Genomic DNA, 21873 nt, shown 5'->3' with positions numbered 1-21873 from the left:
ATTGTTCAAAATCTGCTGCGTGGTATGCTCTGTCCAAAGCTCTGTTTTATGTAAGACATACTAATCCACTGAAAATTTTCAGAGCTGGGCAATACTTGTAATTACTTCCGTTTTCTTTAATAAAATATCCCTATGCAGTCTCTGCAGCAGGAACATTGCATAAGGGAGCCTGAAAATGCAACTGAGCTGAAAGGGACAGCCTGGCTTCTTTAATTTCTTCATGCTAAGAAGCAGCAAATGGCATAAAAGAACAAATAGAGCAGTTGGTTAATTTTTAAACCAACTTCAGCTGTGGTCCCCCTGTATGGGTCATTAGTCAACGCTGACTCAGTGGAAGACCTTTGTTGTGAAATGGGAGCTGCAGGGTTCACCTGATGCTGTTTGTAGTGTTTTGTTTTTTGTTTTTGTTTTTTTTTTTTTTCCCCAAAGAAAAAAAGTTTGACTGTCAATCAGATCTGTTGCTTACTAGCTTATGGTACTTGGTTGATTTTCAAGGGTTTAATTTATTTGCTGTTTGTTCAGGTCCTTTCAAAAGGTAGCAAGAGTGAAGTGAACAGCTGCTCTCCTGTACCTGTTTGTATATGGCAACTTTCACTGGTTTCAAAAGTACTAAAATGAGACTGCTGAAACCGGAGACTGTTGTTGAAAGGATTTATGAATACAATCCCAGTTAAAATGCTGTCAGCGTGGATTATAAAACCCTTTCTTTCCTAGGGAGAAGGAACAATAGGAACTGTTGTCATTTGTGAAATAATTCTCCTTTGCATCGCAGCAATAACGTGCTGCATGGCTCTTTGTTCTAGTCTAATGGGGAGAAAGAGTTGCTGAGTCAAAATGCTCTGCACCAAGCAGGAAGTTTTCACAGAAAGCAACTGCTTCCTCTTGCCTGTTAGAAATAGCAACCATGATTCCTGTTTTTTTTGCCAGTTTTATGAGTTTTTGGCAGAATGGGTGCTTTTTTTTCAAAAGGCTGTGTGTGTTGGCATTCTGAGTTCTGCATCAAGTGATCAATTATTGTGATCAGTTATTGTATTTCGTATTGCTAAGAAATAGGCACACGTTCTTTTGAGTGCTTCTTAAGGAAAAAACATATGGCCAGCAACTAAGGTCTCCTGAGTTAATCGTTCATGTGTTTCTATTAATTTTGTTTTTTGGTGAACAGTCAGCATTCACTGGATTTCTGTGGTGGGGGAGCACGAGCACGAGGCATCCATTTCAGATGCTACCCAGCTGCTCTCCACAACATCCCCGAGCCACGTGGGAATAAGATAAACTAATTTATTACTGCCTCATATCACAGTTCAAGTGGGTGACGATGCTGTGTCAGGCGCACTGGTTAATCAGTGACCTTAGGAACAAGAAGGGTGCCTGCTGGCTCCTTGTGCCCTCGAGGTGGGGGCACCAAGGAGCCTGAGCCTGCAGGACGGCGCAGTGCTGTCACCTGGTCCTTGAGAAACTGGAAGCCCCTTCCTCTACCTGCTGAGAGGTAATGTTTCTTCGTGAGCATCACCTGAGCAAGATGCCCATTTTCAGAGGAGGTTTTTAAGTGTAGGATTCAGCCGAGTGCCTCTCTTTGTGCTGTTCTTCCTCATTGTTCTTCCTTGTGCGTGTGCCCTTCTAGAAGAGCTTAATCCCCCAGTGCTGGAATGCTTAACTCTGGATATTTCCCCCCTCCCCTCCCATTGTTTCCCTGAGATGATAAATCCACCCTAAAATACTTCTGTATATCAGGAATCTTAGCTCCCTGTGAGAACGTTGCCTGACAAAATAAATAAAATAAAATGAAGCTGTGACTTGCGCACCTCCTGTGACAACAAAGGTGCTGATTTTTCATTCACCCGGTGCCGTCGGGGCGCGTGAAAGGAATACAGACACCTCTTTGTGTGCCTCGCGCCGCGGGTCCGCGCCTCCCCGGAGCTCCCCGATGGACCAGCCGAGCCCGGCGAGGAGGTGCAGCGGCTGATGAGCGCCTAATTGCCCTCCCTGCATCAGCAGCCTCCACGAAGCATCCTGGGAATTGCTCGCCCTGCGCTCGGAGCAGCTGATCACATGAGCCTGGATTTTCAGTTCAGTTCATTAGTCAGCCATTTTGGTCAACACCCTGCTTACTGCGCACAGCCAATCCTGCCGGCACTCGCTGCCCTGGGAAGAAAGGAACCTGCGGCTTGATTTCAGCAAACCTGGATACCCTGCTCTCTGCTCTTCCTTTGTTTTCGTTTGGGTGGTCGTCCGAGGAAGCCTTTCTTTTTCTTCCTCCTGCTTGTTTTCTTCTGTTGGTAATTTTTTTTCACGTTTGATGCGGATGTCAGGTTTTCTGTGGCTGCTTAGGATCAATAGCCTTCAGCATATCTGAAGACAACGGCAGTGGTGGAAAGGAGGGAGGAAGAGACGAGCGTGAAGGAGCAGCGTTTTTACCTTGCTTTATATATGAAAAGGCCAAAGCAGTCTGTGCGATCCTGAGCACATCTGTCCTATACTAGCAAGGTATTTCTCCTTTTCTTCTTCAGAAAGCTTTTCTTTTTAGTTCTTTTTTTTTTTCCCCCTGTTGTTGTTGTACCAGCTGAGTCATCATGTCTGCTCTGACGCCTCAAAGCGACATGCCAACCCCCACCACAGACAAGATCACTCAGGCTGCCATGGAGACCATCTATCTTTGCAAATTCCGAGTGTCGATGGATGGAGAATGGCTCTGCTTGCGCGAGCTGGACGACATCTCACTGACACCCGACCCAGAGCCTACCCACGAAGGTACGGTCCGGTTCTCTGCCTCGGGATCCCCGCAGCCGCCGCATTGTTACGGCCGCTGCACAAGTTGGGAGGGGGTGTCTCTGGGATGAGATGCTCTTGGCCTGCCTGGAGAACCTGGACACCATCTAACATACCGAAAAGCCACCTCGGTGCTTCAGATTGCTGTTGGAATTTGGTGTGTCCTTTGTAAGCCACCCTTTCACAGAGACAGACTTGTGGTTTATTTTAATTTTTTAAGGCGTATCAGGAAAGATCAGGTTTCTGTGTCTCAGGAAGCAATGTACCATGTCATATATTCAATAACATCTGTAATCATGACTTCAATCTTAGAGCTGTATTTGTCAGATGTCAGCTTCTACAGCAGGAGCACACTCAAAATACTGCCTTCTGTCTGTACATGGCCAGTGGGTAGTTTTGGAAAGCCCCAAGTGATTACGCAGCTATGCTGATTGTCAAGTGATAACAGCATCACAAGCCTTGCAGCTCATTTCTGCTGGCCGTGCTGTTGTTTATTATGGCTCAGAAGCCTGAAATGTGCAGGTGTAACACGTCTTGCTCTTTGTTGGGAAAGGATTTGTCATCTGGGTTGATGGGAAGCAGTTTAATACCAGGTCAGGTGAAACAAGGACTGAAAGCTTTGTGAAAACTGAGGGGAGGGAAAAAAAAAAACAGACCAAGAGGACAGCGACGCATTGCCCTATCAGTAAAGAAGTGGGGAAGGAGAAGATGTGAATTTCTGCAGGAATTTTACTGTAAGGCAGCTGGTGCTTCCATGGTCACTTAGCACCAATGCTACTGGGTTCAGAGGGCCCCTTGCTGGATGCTGAGCATCTTTCGGTCATGCAGTGAGGGAACTCCATTTTTCATCCCTTTTCCAGTAACTAGTGAAGTGTGTGGTCCCACCAAGTAGTCCTGCTTGACCCATTTGATGCTGGTTTAGCAACTCAGTAATATCTTACTGTATCACTGTTTTGCTGGATGAGGCAGCTCAAATTGGGGTGAGGACTCAAGCTTTAAACTTAATTCAGCGGCAGCAGCCCTTTGGTTTGGATTTGTTTGCCAAATATGTGGTACTAGAGAGAGATTTAAAAAGCAAAGGCTGAGGTTCCCCTTGAAGCACATCCCAGCCTTTCAGAGAGCTGCTCAGGAAAATGGAGCCAGCAGTCAGTACAGGGTGAGCCACGGGTGCAGTAATTCAGCTGACTTCCCATTTCTATGGTCTTGTGTGTGGCATAGACATAGTCTTGTGTGGCTTTGGGCTTGAGGTTTTTTGTGTTGTTTTATCAGCATCATCTTGTTTTTGGTGGATTGTTACTCTTTGTCCTTCTCCCTCCCTCTATCTGATAAACAGTAACTGCCCTTTTGGTTTGTCACACTGTGGTTAGTACCTGATCTAAGCAGTCTAGGGCTCTTGGTATAGCCTGGAAAATCTTTCTGTAGCACTGTGAGTTTGGTGTTTAGGTCCTTGTTCTTGTATGCATCTTTTCTTTCTTCGTCTTCTCACTCTGGCCAAACTCAGGGGGAAGGTAGGCTTAGATGAATCCAGGTCCTGTAACAAAGCTTCTCTGGATTACCTTTCTCAAATATGCTGAAAGTGTGTCCCTGTAGACTGCAGATTGCACTCCTGCATGTTTCTGCAAACAAGGCAAGCACTAGAATAACCCTTCCCCAAACTAAAAAAATAATTGCTTTTTAAGCTGTAATTATAGTCAGTCTCTTGCAGGTACCAGAGAGAGCTGGAAAACAGCATTTGCTCATTTCACTGCAGCATTATTTCATTTGCGTGTCAAAAATTAGTAAAAAGAGTGCTCTGTCATAGTGACCTTGATGCAGCTATTTATACATTCATAACCTAAGAAAGTTGCTTGTTGGGAGGGAGAGTTGTTCTTTTTTGGATCCGAGTTATGTTTTTAGTAGAGATAAGCTCAGGGAGAAGTTCCCAATAGGAGAGCTGACACAGCTTGATCCCTTGTGTTGGAACTGCAGAGTTACTGCATCAGCACTGCTTCGGTGTCCTCAGTGCGTGCCAGGGTTGAGGGGACGAGATGATGGGGCTTGCAAACACCAAGTGCTTTTCTGAGAGGAAACGCAGGGGAGCTGGGGCTGGCTTGTTCTGAAATAGCTCTGTAACACTGATGCAGAAATGTAGGGACTGTGAAGGGAAAAATAGCCCTAGGGTTCTGCCAAAGGCATAACAAGTGGCATTTTTTTCCTACGAATCAAGACATGTAAAATAAATAAAAAGAATATATCGCAGTTGCACATCCAACATCCTGCTTGAAAGAAGGATTTGAAGCCCCAGGTTGCTGTCCTTCAGTTCCTGCTGCTCCCAGAGAGGTTTTGCCTCCAGCCGCTCTGTGACCCGCTGTGCCCCCTCCTCTGCCCACAAGCAGCCATCCTCCTCCTCCTCCTCCTCCTCCTCCCGCATCATTGCGCTGGGGATGAGCAGCAGCCGTGTTCCTGGCCTTGCATCGCAGCCGTCTGCACCCAGAACTGACCGCCCGTCACCTCACAGCGAGGAGAGGACCTGGGGATGAGGGAGATGGCAGCTCTGGGCAGTGGAAAAGTAAGAAGACAAGACAGAGGGTCCTGAACAGAACAGCAGAGAGGATGGGGAAGGCTGAAAGTGCGATGGGAAAATAAAGAGTTGAGTCTCGAGAATTTGGACTCATCAGGGCTGCTCTCATGATGCCCTGTGATGACTCAGGGAGTTCCATGGGAGACCGGGGGTCTCCAGTTGCACCTTCTGGGTTCCCTTATTTTATTTTAAAACCAGTAACTCTTACAGACCTTACACCTTTAAGCTTCATTCCATATTATTGGCTATGGTGTGAGATTCAGTTTCTGTATTTTTAAAGATGATGATGTTGTTCTGGTTACACCAAAGGCAAGGCTAAACAAGTAAAATAGCAGAATCCTGGATTGCTGCTAAACAAGTAGCTGCATTTTTTTTTCCTTTCCTGTGAAAGGAGATTGTTCTTAGCTGTTACTTTTATTGCTGCTTTTTTATTGACGCTTTAGAGCAGACGATTTAGGAAATAGGCTTTAAACGTACAAGAGGTAGCTAAAGGGAGTGATTCTTGTTTACTCTGGTTTTATATCCCTCATCAAAGCCTTGCGTTTCAATTTCAGTGAGAGAGACATCAGAAGACACGTTTAAATAGTGCCAGATTGTGGAAATATGATGTTAGGGGGAGCTAGAGGCAGGTTGCTGTGCTTCCTGACTTTGCTTTGAAAGCTCCCCAAGCAGAGAGGCAGCTGGTGCTTATTTTTGAGGCCAAACATGCTGCCAGCCCTTTCCTTGGGAATCTGTTGGCCTTAGCCTTCGTTGGAGTAATCCACCTTGAGGCCAGTTTTGTGCTTGGAGTTGGAGGGACAGGGAGGGAGCGAGCAATTTCAGGACCTAGTGGTAAACACAGTTGTATTCACTGGTGTTAAAAAACAGTAGGCATCTTCCTGTAGTGGTGTTGATATCCAGTAAAACCAAGCCTGCTGGTGCTGGGAGATGGGTTCTGGTCTGAGAAGAAGATCTGGGGCGGTTTCATTTCTTGCCGTAGAGTTGGAGTTTGGTAGCATAACTCAGAGCAAAACTGAGTTGTTCCTGAAGTTGGGTTGTAGTATTGTAAGTTCATTAGCACAGTGAGGGAGTTTCTTGCAACTGTGTGTGTGCACTATACCATGTAATAGGGATGCTGCAGTTGAACAATGAAAGCATTTCCTTTTCTTTTGAAACAGTTATTTGGGCACGAAATATGCTTGTTTTGCTATAAAGTATAAGCCTGCTTGGCCTAGAAATATATATATTTCTAAACGATGGGTCTTAATTAGGAAGTCAAAACTTTTGTTCTATACCGAAGTGATGAGATCTGGCACTGGTGGCTATCAGACTCTTGTTTGTTTGCAATGTATATAAAACAGTTGAGGCATCCTTAGGGACCAAGGTGTGGAAAAACACCTTGTATTTTCTGTTGCTCATCCAAACATGCATGCAGAGATAAAAGTCAACACAGATCTGACCTTTTGGGGCAACAAAGTAAGTACAATATGGTCTTGTGTTGTTTTACAGCATGGCAAATTTCTGCTTTGACTTAACCATTCTTTATGAGGAGCTTCATGTTAGTGCAATGGAAATTTGAATCCTCATGAGATCAGCTTGTAATTGAGAGCAGAAGGAATACATGTTGTAGCTGTATGGTCTGAATTGATGTGCAGCTATTACAGTATCACATCTTAAAAAAAAATCCTGTTGTATTTGCTCTAAAATGGGGAATTAGAGCAGTATGTTCATAACATGCAAAGATTAAATCATTTTTTCCATAGTATATTTTTTGCTAGCTAAAATTGGATTTTTCTTTACTTTTTTTTGACCACTAGTTTAAAAGTCTTATTTTCAGCTGCATGTTTGTGTGAGGTGCCATGGGTAGAAGTTGAGGATTTGCTATTACTGACAAGTTGTACTTTGACGTGCTCAAATGCCTCTTGCCTGTTAATCTGTTACTCTGCCTATTAGGTTGTCCTTTAGGTTCTACCTTTTCTATTTTCTCTGTAGCTATTTTCCCATCTTTCTTGCACAAGCAGCATGACCTTATGTTTTTGTTTTGCAAACAAGCAGATACTCAGCACGGAAGTTTGCATGCTGGGGGCTGCGAGAATCACCTCATTTTCGGTGGGGAAGCTACAAAGCCATTTGGTTTTGTCCAAATCATGTGCCATAGGGGCTGGTGCCAGACTGGGCCGTGTGAGTGGGGAGGCTGGGGGCCTGGTATGAATCGTTGGTCTGCAGAGGACAAAAGGCACCTAGGAAGAAACCCTGGGGACTCGTAGTTGGTTTTAGGTGTTCTGTGGTGTGGAATAGGAAGAGCAAACTGTTGGGAGAGGTGGAATTGTCCCATGAATTGTGCCCTTCAGACTGCAAGCCAAATCCGTACTGAGAGTAGCAGCGACCTTTCACTCACTGGCAGAAACCGCGTGAGATTTATTCTTTTGTCAGAAAAGTACTCTCCTAATGTGTGAATGGTGGCAGAAACCTCTGAACAGGCCAAGAGTTTGAAGGAGCTTAAAAAAGCGTGTGGCTTGCCAGCTTGGCAGCTGTGGTACTCTTAGGTCATGCGCCCTCCCGACAGGCGTGAGCTGGAGGCTGGATTTAATAGAACAAGGGCAAAGTCGATTATGTGTGAGATACGTGCATTAGTCTGCTAATAACCCTAGGTATTTGGAGTAGCAGTTAGGTCATGTAATTCAGACAGCACATACTGCAAAGTAATGTGATAAAGATTGTCATCCTCCTGGAGAGGAGGAAGGAGATGCCCTGCTTGCTGTATTTGCACTGAATCCCATCACAAGCTGGGAAGAGAGCTGTGAAGAAAGAGAAATGACCGACGGAAGACTTGACCCTGAACAAGTGGGGAAGGAAGATGAAGCTTTAAAAAGCTCCTCAGGACGATTGGTGTTGTGCAGCAGCCCTCAGGTTAATTGGAAGAGAGAATGCCCTGTTAGGTGAGGATGAGATGGACGTCACATCAGCACTCCTCTAGTTTGAGTTTGTCTTAAAGGTTAAACTTCTGTAAATATTTTCAAGGTTGTAATTAAGAAATTGCAATCAAGAGTTGTTTGCTCTCCTCAGCTTGCTCACTCTAATTGAAGTCAGATGAGCCTGGGAAATGTGGAGAAGGTTTACTTCCCTCAGAAATAATGAATCAAAAGTTGCAGAGAAACCCCTTAGGTGTTAACCAAGATGGGAAGTGGAAGACAGAGGAAAAGAAGTAGGGTGATTTTTCTCTTGTTTGTGTGTGTGAACTGTCAAGCGCCAAAATAAAATCAGAAGCTTCCCATAGAAGTTATTAATGGCCTTAACGATAGCCTTTAAAAGAAGCTCATAAGTGTAATTTTTTTCACTAAAACCACATAATTATTACAACAGCTGGAAGCACAACCTGTTGGTGCTGCAACATGAGGTAAAGAAAGAAATTCTGGGCAGCTGGATGCCAGGTAAGGTTGCACTGGCCGAGAGGGCAAGGACAGGAGGTGCAGCATAGCAGCGCAGGGATTGAGGCAACGTGTGATGTGTGGTCAGAGGAAATAGGTAAAATTAACTGTTACCTGCAGAGAGCTGGCTGTGCCAGCATCAGCCACGTCAGCAAAGTACAGCTCTGGGCAGCGAGGGGAGGCAGCGGTACTCGTGTGCTCGGTGTTTGCTCTGCTGTTCTTGCTGGAAGGATAGCTGGCACTTGCAAGTGGGCATGTGTCGGTGCAGCAGGACAGGACAACGTGTGTGTTAAGTGGTTTTAGTGTCTTTTTTTTTTTTTTAACTTTCCCCTTCTGGGAATAGCTTGCCCAGGTTGAAGTGAATAGACTCTTTTTCTGCTGTACGTAAGGCACTCATTCTCTCTCCCCCCCATTTTTAGGTAGAGAGTTTAACTTTTTTCTTTTTTTTTTTCTCTTTAAACCACTCAGTAATTTTTTAATAAATAGTTCCTGTGATTAGGGTGTGCAGGCTGTCTGGTCACTTCTTGAACTCTTTGGATTTCTTTCAGTGTGATGCTTAATCTCTTCTTGGCTGTTCCCTTTGCTTTGTTGACTCTGTGAGCCACCTGATTTGCACAGCTCATATGAAGAAATTATTTATTACATACCTTTCTTGACCGCCTTATTTTTTCCTTATAAACATATTACTGTACCTAAGGCATTAAATATGGGATAATGCAATTTAAGAAAACACATAAGAACATGACTAAAGCTTTCCTTTTAATGGTAAAAGTATTAGTTGCCCATACAATGAAGGACAGTGTTAGCCTTAAAGAAAAGAAAGACTTAAGTGCAATTTGTCGTGCATATTCAGCACTTCAGAGAACTCTTCCAACTTTCCCTTGTGGGATGCTTTGGCCCAGAAAAGACGAACAAGTGGTTAGAGCAGCAGACTAAAGCTAATTATAGGACTATTTGTCTGATTTTAACCTTCTAATGAGCACGTGCCATCATTTCTTCCATTAGTAGCCCTCTGTAGGACGTGGCTAGTACTTCTCTTCAGGGCACAATAAGACATGACCGACAGTGACAATATCTGTAACTTATGGTTATATTTATAGCTGCTGTAGAATTTCACATGCTCTTTGAAGTGCCTTTAAGTGAATCTGAGAAGTGCTGTAGTTAGGCTCATGCCTGTTAATAAGGCATGGAGGAGAGGTCTTTTCTTTCCTTTCTGGAGGAAAAAAGAAAGATCTTGGAGAGCTTTGAACATTGGGCCTTAGATGAAAGGTAGATGTTTGTACATTTAGAGGATGAAGGGGGATCAGGAGAGAGCTACCCTTGTTGCTTGGCATTTTTGTTTGCAATTTAGTTAGATTCAGTTCATTTCAGCATCGTCCGGATGCCTGCCTATGTTGTTTGGTCATAACCAACTCGTCAGCACTTCTGTAGCTCTTATTTGAAATATGTTGGCTGTCCTTGCTTCTGTCTTCAGAACTGTTGTCAGTCACAGCAAATCACCAGCAGGAGCAGAGGCGATTCAAAACAGAAGTGAATCAAGACCTCCTGAGTGCAATCTGGTTGTCTCTCTGGTCTTGGCCCTTAGCTGCTGACGTGTGCAGTGTGTCACAAGCCCTGTTGTGGGTGAGCTTAAAAAAAAAAAAAAAAACAACGAACAACCTTTTCTGGTTGGTGAGCAGAACGTGGGGGCCAAGGGCTAGCTGGATTTCTGTTTATAAATCTTCAGCTGAGTTAATGTTTTATGTAAGTGCCTGTGCAAAACCCAAGAGATTCAGGTCAGGTCTTTTCATAGCCAAAGAGGTATGATTCACATTTCACTGTTGCTGAGTACTTTCTGGACCAGCCTCTGTTTTCACTTCCCAAAATTGATGCTGTTTTTTTTGGCTAATAACTGATTTCTCAGCTTCTCCTTATGCAGTTTTAAGGACTTCTGTGCTTACAAAAAAAAAAAACAAACAACCAGATCTTGACCTATTTAGTCTGCATTTGAAAGAACTTGATTCTCATATTATACTTGGAAGCTATTTTAAAAAGTGTGGATTCACTGCCTTGTTCTGTGCATCTTTATACTAATGCTATAGCTATATATGAAGTTCTGGTTTCCCCATCCTGCTAGTTGTACTCTCAAGGTGTTTACTAATAAAAGTACAGAGGACATGGGCAGAAAACGGGTGGGTGGGATGGACTGGGAAACTGCGTGGTGGGGAACTTGGAGTTCTACTTCTAGGCTCACTGTGAATTGTGGGAGTCTACTTGTAGGTGGTATCCCAGCATAGTCTGAGACACGGTTGGAGCTGGTAACATGCATTTCACGCTAGTTCTTAATGAACGCATTCTGTAAAAGCAGTTTGAAGGAAATAGGTAAGTTTTTGTGCAGTGTAGGTCTTTGGGAACTTGCTCAGCATTTATTAAAGGCCACATGTTCAGCACTTGTTTAGGTTTGTTAAAAATGCCCCACAGATACTTCTATTTATTTGGGAACTCTAGCTGTTTCCTTCTCATGTGCCACCTGTTCAAAAACCCTGTAAATTGAATCTGGTGCCTTTTTTTTTTTATCCCTGACCTGCCCACGATGTAAGAAGCCCCAATTTGACTTCCCCTTCATGTAGTCAGCTTCGGCATGTAGCATGTTTACTTGGCATTGTGTAGAAGCGTGGCAAATCGCTGTTGAGCAGTGTTGCCTTTGGACTTCAACTTTTTCATGAAATTATTTTTATACTGGTACGTTCTTCCAGGGCTTAATTATAAAAACTTGTTTTCTGGGGAAGCATATCTGCTGGCAACATCTGTTATTCCTGCATGACTTGGTACAAGTTTCACTGCAGCTGTTAGGTATTGCATATGCCTTTGAGAAATGCTAAAACAAAAATTGAGATGTGAGCAAATTCAGGAAGATAAGGTCAGGAGGGAAAGTTTTTTTTTGTTACTGTTTTCATACTGTACGCATCATTCATTAATCAACACCTTAAACATCACTGTTAGGAAAAACAAAGTGGTAACAGGGAGCAGCTGCTTTTTTGTCTACATTATTTTCCCTGCTCATTGAGATCTGTTTGTATTACTATTTTTTTTAACATTGCTAGCAAAGGATAAAAAAAAAGGATGAAAAACCCTATTTGTGGGATTTGGTAGGCTTTGTGACTGGTTCAAAAAGTGTGGCTAAATTCATGCTGCTCCTATGCTGCTGGAGCCCCCTTACTGGGGCTGTGAGGGCTTTATCACCCCCCTGTGAAGATGGCTCCATCCCAGTGGATGGGTCAGCCCAAAGTGGATCTCCTGCTGCTGCTGGATGCAGACTGTCTCTCGTATTCCAACCAGTCAAGGTAACTGCTGCTGTGTCAGCCAAGCAGAGGAGAAAATAACCTTACAGAACTTTATTGCTAAAATGACGGATGGGTTTCTCATGATTAATGTGTTAATCATAAAAGTGTTTTGGTTCCTTTGTAAAGAGCAGGGCTGTGTATTTATTCCAGTGTGGTACTCGATTCCATAGTGCAAATCTTCGGAGAGTCTGGTTGGAATGAGGCAGCTCTTCTACGGAGACATGGTCTTGGTCAGCCTGTTCTCTAAATGTGGTATACATCAGTTATAGCTGCTTTGTTATCACTATCATTTCTGCAGAATAATCAATGTATTGAATTTATCTTGGATATACTGTGAGGAGGAGCATGGAAACTGTCTATTTGCGGTTCTTTGCTACTATTTTGTGTCTTAAGAAGAATTTTTTTTCCCCAGTCTTGTTAGGTGAAAATTCCAAAGAACTAGAGAAGGCTGTGCAGTGTAAACGAGGAGATGAAATGTATGCAAACCCTCTGCTAGATGCACAAGGAAATGAACAAAAAGTATGAAAGGAGGTGCTAGTTAAATGTATTCCTTTTCCTCTAAATCTGTGCGTGTCCTCAGTGCCGATGTAAATCCATGTAATTCTTGCAAGCGTTTCTCATTAGAAAGAGGCTGGGATTATTGCCTGCAGGGGTATAATAGGATGAAATATTTGAGACTGCACTGGCCACTTGTTTGCAAGCTTTACGTGGACTACTACTTGGTAAGAGTTTAAATTAAAACAAAAACAAATAAACAAAATAGCTTTGTCTTTTAATGTGAATTAGGTGGCAGTGGTCCAGATGTAGCCAGCTCAGCTGGGAGGTTTCTTGCACCTTTCTGTGAAACATTGAGCCCCAGTGTGATGGCGGAGGGAGAATGGACTGCTTGGAATTTGCTGACCTGACATAGTTCAGTTACTTCCCATGTTGGTGAAGAATAATTCCAAGTGATGAGAGTTCAAAACCTGTGTTTTCAGTGCGCGAGCCTCCCTGCCCTTTGCTAACAGCTCGTAGTAAGATGGAGGACCAGGGCGGTGTCTGGATACAGAGCTGAGCAACGACAGCCTTAGAGGAGTAGAGATGTTAAATACTTGGCTTGTGCGTGGCCCGTGCAGTGCATGTATGTATGTAGAGACAGATTTTTATTTTTTATTTTTCGATTATGAGATTTTCTTCACCGTTTATACTTCAGATAAAGAAAAAAGCCCTCGATATTTGGTGAGAGGTCTCTGTTCACTGGGGATGTTTGTCCTTGATCTCAGTGTGCAGGTAGGGATTATGGGACGACTAGAGTCTGGTTCTGATCTTTGTGTGTGGTGGAAAATGCTATTAAATAAATGGTTGTATGAGCAGCTAGATCTTGGCCTCATTTAATTTTAGAAATACCTAGAAATACAGGTAGGAAATGCATCTACGTAAACATGTTAATACAGCTAGTGTTTTGCAAAGCAGTTTCCCCAGATACTGAGTACTTGAAGCACACTGGTATCTGCATTATATGTACCAAAAACAAGGGGAGGGGGGCATGGCACTCCAGGAAATGAGTGCAGTGGAGTCCATAAAAGTGCAAGAGAAATCCGTCCACTGCTGCACTAAGCTACAGAAAGTTTACTTTAACTTTGAACTCCGGGAAGCCTTTGGGACGGCGTTAACACCTGTAATAAACGACCAAAAGCCATGAGTGGAGCGGAAGCAGGTGCCGGGGGTGGTGGTGGGGAACATCATTGGTGCCGTGCTGCTGCAGTTGCAGGGAATTTCTCAAGCGAAACTGCCAGCCGCACCTGGGGAGCGGAGGTAGGTGGGTCTGATTTGATTGCTCTCATCCTCCCTCTCTGCTCACCCCTAACTAGGATGGGGGAAAATCCCCGCTGAATCCAAAGCGGGTGGTCAGTTCAGCATGGGGATATGGGTAGGACACAGTGAGCGGTGCTGTTCTGCCCTTGTTATTGTTGCAGTAATGCTCAGCCATAGGGGAGGAAGTGAATTTATGCTTTATGGAGAAAACTGATTGCTAAAAACCATCTAGAATAAAACAGCTTGTGAGGATATGGTGACTGTTGCTATTGCAGCATAAGAAGCTTTTGGGGATCAGCTGAATTATTGGTCACCATGGTATTTAGACTTTTTTTCTCTTCAAATGCAGCCAGCATGAATGTGCTGTTTGTTGGGTCCCGGGGCAGGAGGAGGCTGGCGGTAACTTTTCCGTGGGAGGGAGGAGGTCCTAGCAGCATGTGTACTTTGCTCAGGACTCTGGCACGGCTGGCGTGTGAAGGGGAATAGAGCCTTCCCTGTGCCTCAGCGGGCTGCAAATCAGCGCTGGGGAGAGCGGGCACGTAAGTAGGGAACAGAAAATCCCACGGGGGGAGCAGACCGTCCGGGGCTTCATCAGGCTTTGTTTTGTGGGTTCAAACCCAGGGAATTAGTGGGTGTGCTGAAACAAGTTTGCCCTGTCCTGCCTGCTCCTCTGCCAGGACACCTACCTCCTTCCTGTGCCTGCCAGCCCTCTGCAGGCTCCCAGTGAGGAGAAAAGTGTTTTCTGGTTGAGGTCTTAGTGAGTCAACATCAGAACAACAACGTGAAACCTGTGACCCGAGTCCAGGCTAAGCTGGGTCACCTCTACGCTGTTTTTCTTTTGAATTGATGGTTGTAACAGAGTTAGACCTTCATTGAAGCCTATTAAAAAGTCCTCAGTATGTAATTTTCCTGAAATGTGCAAAGCTTGTCATGTTTGATTTTCATATATAGTTGCATTTCCCTGTTGTTTTGTTTTTTTGGGGGGGGGGCTGGGTAGGAGGGAATTGAAGCAAATGCTGACATTGTGTAAACACCAAAAGTTTTGTGCTTTGGTCTTATAAACAAAATAACATATTTCTTGCTTTTCTTTTTAGGATGTGCTTTACTAAAATATTGATTGTCTTAATGCAAAAAAAGCAACAGTTTCTACAGCTTTATTAAATCTTACCCTAATTTGCCTCTCAAGGAGGAAAAATAAGCTTTGCTGTATTGCTTTGTGCAGACTAACAAACCCTTTTGACTTGCAAATTCCTTGCCACTATGAATTGAGTCTTGTATTATGCGAATCTCCCTTTCAGTTATCCTTCCCTTGTACCTTGATTTTGAATCTTTCCTTTAGATCTTGGCTTGCATGACATTTTCTTTCTTTTCCTTTCTTTTTGCTGTTTGCAAAGACTCTTGGGAGGATTTGACAGATGTGGTGGAGCAATTGCGTGATGATACAGAAGGTGCGTGCCACACCAACATCTTTCAGCTTATTATTTCCACTAATGATTGGCTTTTGACTTATGATTTAGAGCCTGAGTGCAAAATATGGTTCTCCTTTCCAGTGCTAAGAGCTTTGGCTTTCTGAACATGCTTGTCTGGTTGCGCCAGGTTCACAGCCAGAACGTGCTGTACTCGTTGTACTGCGGATGGGTGTTTGGGGTCCGCTGTTAGCATGTTAAAGAAAATGCCTTTGATCCCTCTCATTTATGTTATTCCTTCAATTGTATTAATTTACCTTTAAAAAATGGGTATTGTGAAGGCTTTTCTGCTAAATTTTACCAATGCCTTCATGGGTTCTGCGTGATCAATTTTGGTTTCTAAATTCACACTGATCGCTTTTAGAAAATATGGAGATACTCTATCAATGTTTTTTTTTATTAAAAAAAAAAAAAAAAGGAAGAAAAAAACGTGCTACTAATTTTGAGCCTTGAAGTGAAAGTAGAAGAAGTGAACAAAGGAGTTGATTTTCTTACATTAAGTGGGTTATAGGATGATTGTTTTCCTGACCCTGACATAAACACAGCTTAAAAGATCCAGCAATATTTAGAAGCTGAATTTTAAGTAAGGTTTCAGAACTCACCCCAAAGTTTCAGTTTTTCTGAGGTACTTATTTCTATTTATCAAATCAAGACTTGGCATAAAAAGACTCTCAAACTTGTTTTGCAAATTTTGATTAAAACTTGTACTAAATGAGAATTTTTAATATTGCACTGCTTGATTCTTAAAGCGGGGCAAGCATGAAATAAGTGAATCCCAGTTCAGCATGCACTGAAGTAAACCTGTAGTCTGACTAAAACCAGCTCTGCCTCGCTGGGGTGGAAGTGTGTGCAGCACGGAAGGTGAACATGCCTTTTAGAGATGAGAGAAATTTCCTCTTGAAGCTAAGAAGTTTGCATTCATCATTTGGAAGAATATAAAATTCAATGTAAAAGTATGATTCTGGGCTCATATATTTTATAGGCCAAATTCTTTAAAAATGGTGATCTCAAATTGGAAGCTAACACTGGGGCTGTTGAAATCTGGAAGTCTTGAGAGCACAAGTCCTGTTATTCCCATATTAATAGCCATGAAGGAATAAAACCAGCAGATGTGTTTTGGCTCTTTTTGCCAATTTGTGAGTTGAGCCAACACAGTGGCTTCTTTTTCTTACCAGTGCTTTGTTCAATTTTGGTCTCATTCTCGCTGGAAAAATCTTAATCAGAAACTTCATTTGTTGCTTTATAGTACAGATAAACAGTTTAAACCTAAACTTGGCAAAGCAAAATGGTAAAATTAAGTGAAGCGTGATTATATGATAGACTTGGGGTTCTAAATAGAAGGTCAAGTCTGAGTGACAGCATGAAGGGTACCTCTGTCTTAAAATATGTAGTAAATATTACCAGAGAAATAACTGATAAATACAGAGGCAAAAGAATGCGGCAGGTATGAGGCTTGCCAGAAAAAAACCTTCCCATGCAAGGAATTTGAAGCATATTTCTGGCTGAAGAAAAAAGCAAAAGCAACCATGACATAGCAAAAATACATCTTTATTTATGTTTGGAAGTTGAAATGGGATAAATCTCTCTAAAGAGGGTGTGTTGTGCACAAGAAACTGTTCTGGTGTATTAGCTACACGGAGGGCTTGCTGGTCAGCTGCTGTGGGTGCTGCTTTCCCTAACTGTTGTGCTGGGTTATGTGCATGGGCTTCTGCCTGGTGGACGCAGCCAGCTCTCCTCAGCCCTGGAGGTGTGCTCTCTCCCGACACAGCAGCTAGTTCTGCCCCAGCAGCGCCAGCCGAGAGATTTCCAAGGTAGCCTTTATGGAAGAAAAGGGATTGGTTCTTTTCTTCTGTAAAACATTGTCCAGATCTTTTGCACTTATTTTTGTGGGATGGTGATGAAATGTATTTCAAAGATACATTTGAAATGTCTGACCTGTCTGTTTGCCCTTGCATCTGTTTCCCCTGCCTATCACCCTGTGCTGTTTTTGCTGAAACTCTTGTATGCTTGCTTGTTGGGAACTCGTCCTCCCTGGTAACAGAGTGTGCCTTCCCCCTTGAGGCCAAGATGAAGAGCATAATAGCAAGAACAGATGAGGCAACCATTGAAATGCTATAGAAATGCTGCTTCTCTCAGGAAACGAGATGCATGTTCGTAATGTGGTGTTAGTACAGCTTCTTTCCAGTGTATCCACAGTCCCTTAGAGTAGGCAGGCTGAGTTTGGAATACAGAAGCAAAAAATTGCAGTAAAACATTTTTCTGTGGAAACAGGCATGCCTCTACTGTTCACTTGTGAGCGTTCATTCATTTTTATTTTAGTTGCTGCTTACCTCTGAGGGAGCGAGTTGGCGGTAAGCAGAAGCTGTGTATCCCCTCTTCTTGGCCGTGGTAGGCAGGGAAGTGTGCTGCAGAAGAAGGCAGATGAGGACTTTGGATATAAGGGAGTGTCAGGAAAGCTCCAGCTGAGATAGAAGCTGAAAAGATACACACGGATGTTTAACTCCTGTTTGCTTTTGCAGTATTGAAACAGCCTGAGCTTGCTTGAACTTATTTGTCCATCAGGACTGACAGACTCTGGATCAGATGCCAAAAGCAAACAGCTCGGGGTGCAGGTACTCTCCTGGCCGCCAGCTCACTGTGCGAGCCATTCAGCTGGAAACAGCTGCCGCTAAAGCTGGGGTGGCAATGAGGAGATGACCACGGCGTGGTTACCTTGACCATAAATCAGTCTGTTAGCACAGGCCCCTGCTGTCAGCCTGAATTTGGGTACCAGGCCGTGCCCTGGGGCAGCTGGTGCGCAGGTAGGTGCCTGTACCCTCTGTGGCTTTGACCACAAGGATGGCGATTGCTGATGTGCTCAGGCTCGTGGCAAGGAAGGTTATTGGACTCCCTGTCAGTAATATGCAGAGAGACAGCTTCAGCTTTTTGAGAAGCATTTTCTCACCTTCCGCATCATGTAGCATGGCAGAACAGAGGCATGGAAAAAGTCATTTTAAGTCCTTAATTTATCTAGGGATTTATTTCAAGTTTATTTAATTTGCATTTATTTCAAATTATACATGTGTTCGTGATTTCAGAGCCTGAGCAGCTAGAACTAATGTCTTTCCTAATGTGAATTTGCTTAACTGAAACTCACTGCTGGCTGGTTTGCTGTGAAAGCCAGTGGTTCATCATTACCACATATCTCAGTTAACCCAAGTGCAGCATGAACTGCTCACAAGTTATTTCTCTGCTGTGCACAGCAGCAGCCTTTATAAATGTCAGATTGCTGTAAATTTGGATTCTTGACTTTTAAAATGGGTTCAGTATGTGGACAACCTTGCTAATCAATAGGCACTGCTTTGAGCAGACATGTTTGCACTTAGAGTATTTCATGAGTCCCTGCGTTTGATCAAAGTTCTGGCTTTATTTTCTTCTTAAATCTGTTACAGGAATTCAGGATGAGGAGTGATAAAATTTATTGTCGCTAGGAGGAAAGTCCCTAGAAGCACAGTCACGGCTTAAGCTTTTGAGATCCAATATTGCGTTGACTTTTCCTTTGACTTTTTATGTTCCTAGTTATATATTTTACCTTCTTAAAAATGGTGGGGTTCCTGAAGTTCTTGGATGCTTTTGAAAGCTTGCTTGCTTTTTTTTTTTTTTTTTTTTTTTTTTTCCCCCTAGAAGCTTCTCAGGAATGGTTTGCTTTTCATGCAGTTTGCATGTAAATGATTACGGCAGAGTTACACATCTTCAAAAACCTGAGAGTTTAGTGTTTTAGGGAAACAGGATGAGCAGATTATTTAATACCTGACACTTTAATGGGATGCAAGCCCAGTGCAATCATGACCACTGCATGGTCACGGTAGGTCTGTTCTGTAGAAGCTATGATTTTTAAATAGCAAAATTGTCTGGAGAATTTAAGATTACTTGGATTGAAATCCAGACCACATTGAAAGGCCAAGTGTAAGGACCAAGGCTTTATTCTTAAAGTTCACAACGTGACATTTATGGTCAACACAGGTTGAGCTATCTGCAGTTAATGGCAGAGAGAGAAAGTTGGAGAAGGTATTGGCACGAAGTGAGAATCTCAGCTTGGTGTCAGATTCAGGTTGTCAGAGCAGAAAATGGTTGGGTTGACTTGAAGCTGCCTTGACAGTCTTAGTGTATGAAAGAGCATGGCATGCAAGTAAAAATGACTTAGACTCAAACTCAGTGTTGTGTGTGTTGCAGCACGTATAACAAAGGTATTTGTTATTTAGGATTTTATTTTTGGAATAAGTCTTTGGGATTTTATGCGCTTTTTTACCACATGACAGTTGATTTATTTACTGGATGAAAGTCTTGGATAAGGTGCATACACAGAGCACCATCATTCACAACAGACTAATGAAGAAGCTGCCTTTAATTAGTCAATGCGATTAAAACATTTTTCAGTGATATGGTGTTATAATTCTTCAGACTGTGACTGTGTTTTAGTCTTAAATACATGGCCCAGCTTTCCTTTTTTAACTAAGTGCTTTCATCAGCTTGCATCTTCATCACCTCTTATCCTTTAGAGGTGTTGAAAGAAAGTAGTTACCTTGAACGTGCTTCATGCACGTTTTTTTGTTTCTTTTTTAATTAGTGTCGCGTTGACGCTGGTTGATACATGGCAGTCACAGACCTCTGACTCGTGGAAAACCACGCATCTTGCCTCAAAAAGCATAGCATACCCTTGATCTTAGCATAGGTCTGCATGAGGCAGCAACTCTTGGTACTGGAAGAAACGTATATGGTTTCCTGTGAGTGGAATAGCACCTGAATTCTGAACAGTGTAGTTGGAATCGATCCTAATTCAAATACGCTGATAGCCATAGCCTGAGTAACGTTTTCTGTGTAGGTATCTTGCAAGGTTCCTTTAATTTTGCATTAGCCATTGATTTGCCGCTTGAGCAGAATCACTTTGGATGCCGGCCCCGCTACTGATGTGATCGAAGCATCCCACAGCTCGATACTGCGGCAGGGCTCCCTTACTTACAGGCAAGCCTTGGCCAGTGGGGAAAAAAATGCTGGTAAGGAAGGATAGAAGCTCTCTCCATCTTCCTGTATCTTGCTGCTGCCCCAATAAAGAAGAAGAAGCTGTGATTATTGACAAGATTTCAGTCTAGTCCGCTGTAGATGGAGTAAAACTATACCAGAAGTCCTGCGGGAGGGAGCTGGCTGTTCTTTGTAGATGAGGTGGTTTTGGAAGGGGTTTGAGCCACGGAACCAAAGCAAAACATCATTTTGTGCCTACAGCCCGCTGTGGTAGAAGCAAATGCTGTAGTGACAGTCGTGTGCTCTTACAAGGCAACTGTGATGGATGTAGTCAGAGGTGGCATTCATTAGCATCATCCAGAAGTGCACAGAAGGGAATACTTAGGAGTGCTGAATCTATTTTTAACTGCATGTACAAAAATTATGTTTTTGCAATCAATTTGGTGTTATATTGCATCTGATTTTTTTTTTTTTTTTTTATTTTCCTGGGCCTGCATTTCTAGTAATGGTGGCTGTTCTCCTAGCTACGCAGCAAATCATAAAATGGATTGCAAATCATAAAACAGGTATTCTGCTCAATTTAAGAGCCAAATCTATCAGTTTAAAATAGTAGTAGTTCTGCAAAAGCAATAAAACTCACCCACTAAATTACATCTTTCTACAGTCCAATGCTCTTGCAAGGATTTTGTTGCTAAACGAATGGTTTAAGTTACCTAAACTGTGAAAATAAATTGCAAATGCCTTGTCCCAGACTTTTTATAAGCTGGGAGCCAAATCAATCAGTGCTTGAAGAGTGTAGAGTTAAAACGTAACTCGCCAGGAGCCTCAATTGCTCTGTCCCTCAGCAGTAGAAGACTAGCTGGAGACACAGGACCAGCTGAACTTGTCTGGTGCTTCTCTGAAAACGAAGACACTCTTCTGTGGCAGCAGATGTGACCTGGAGTGAAATGAGACTCGTGGCTGTCGATTAATGGTGATTTCAGCCAGTGCATTGCTTAGCACTGGCTCCATGCTCTCCTTCTCCTTTGGATGGCTTCACTGCTGGAGCTGCTGTGTGCAGGACCTGCCAGGATGGTTCCAGTGAAATTTAGAGAAGACGGCTTCGGGTAATGCTTGATCCTGGAGAAGAAAACGGAGAAGAGAGAGGCCTTGTCCTAACATGCTTGAAGAGACTAAACCAAAGCAGTTGCGGTACCAGGTTTGAGTGGTGGCAGCTGCCCTGATGGGTCTCTCCCCCTGGACTGTGGATTTTTTCACACCCCTTAGCGTTAACGGGTGCTACTTGACTGTTACTAGCTCAATTGCCACAGAGCTAGGTCTGAGTATTTCTTGGGCCATCAGCATCCCTGATAAAAGCAGCCCATCCGCTAGCAGACAGGCCATGCAAAACTAAGCAGCAGTACCCAGACATCACGACGTGGAGTGCCAGCTAGCTTTGGAGCCGTGGGAACCTGAATGTGGAGTGCTTCAGAGGCAGATTCGGCTTGTTCCCAGGTTTTGCTGGCTCCTAGGTTTCACAAATACTCTCTTTTGATCCCCTTGTATAATTTCTCTGGTTC

The 21873-nt window shown here is 43.3% G+C and overlaps 1 protein-coding gene across 3 annotated transcripts in view; it reads left to right on the top strand.

Moving 5' to 3' along the window:
* The first annotated feature begins 2030 nt into the window (after window positions 1–2030).
* The window catches only part of RUFY3 (RUN and FYVE domain containing 3), a 48056-nt gene continuing 28213 nt past the window's right edge, over window positions 2031–21873 (top strand). Inside the window, exons 1-2 of one of the 3 annotated variants that reach the window (XM_032187151.1) lie at window positions 2031–2748; window positions 15245–15298. In XM_032187151.1, the coding sequence (XP_032043042.1) occupies window positions 2571–2748; window positions 15245–15298 (232 nt within the window). In that variant the 5' untranslated portion in view covers window positions 2031–2570. The remainder of the gene's footprint in view (window positions 2749–15244; window positions 15299–21873) is intronic. The other 2 variants (XM_032187149.1, XM_032187150.1) reach the window with 2 other exon arrangements.

The sequence above is a fragment of the Aythya fuligula genome, chromosome 4 (genome assembly GCF_009819795.1).
Source record: "Aythya fuligula isolate bAytFul2 chromosome 4, bAytFul2.pri, whole genome shotgun sequence".
Classification (NCBI taxonomy): Eukaryota; Metazoa; Chordata; class Aves; order Anseriformes; family Anatidae; genus Aythya; species Aythya fuligula.
The sequence above is the reverse complement of the archived record's forward strand: the minus strand, read 5'-3'. Positions and strand labels throughout refer to the sequence as shown.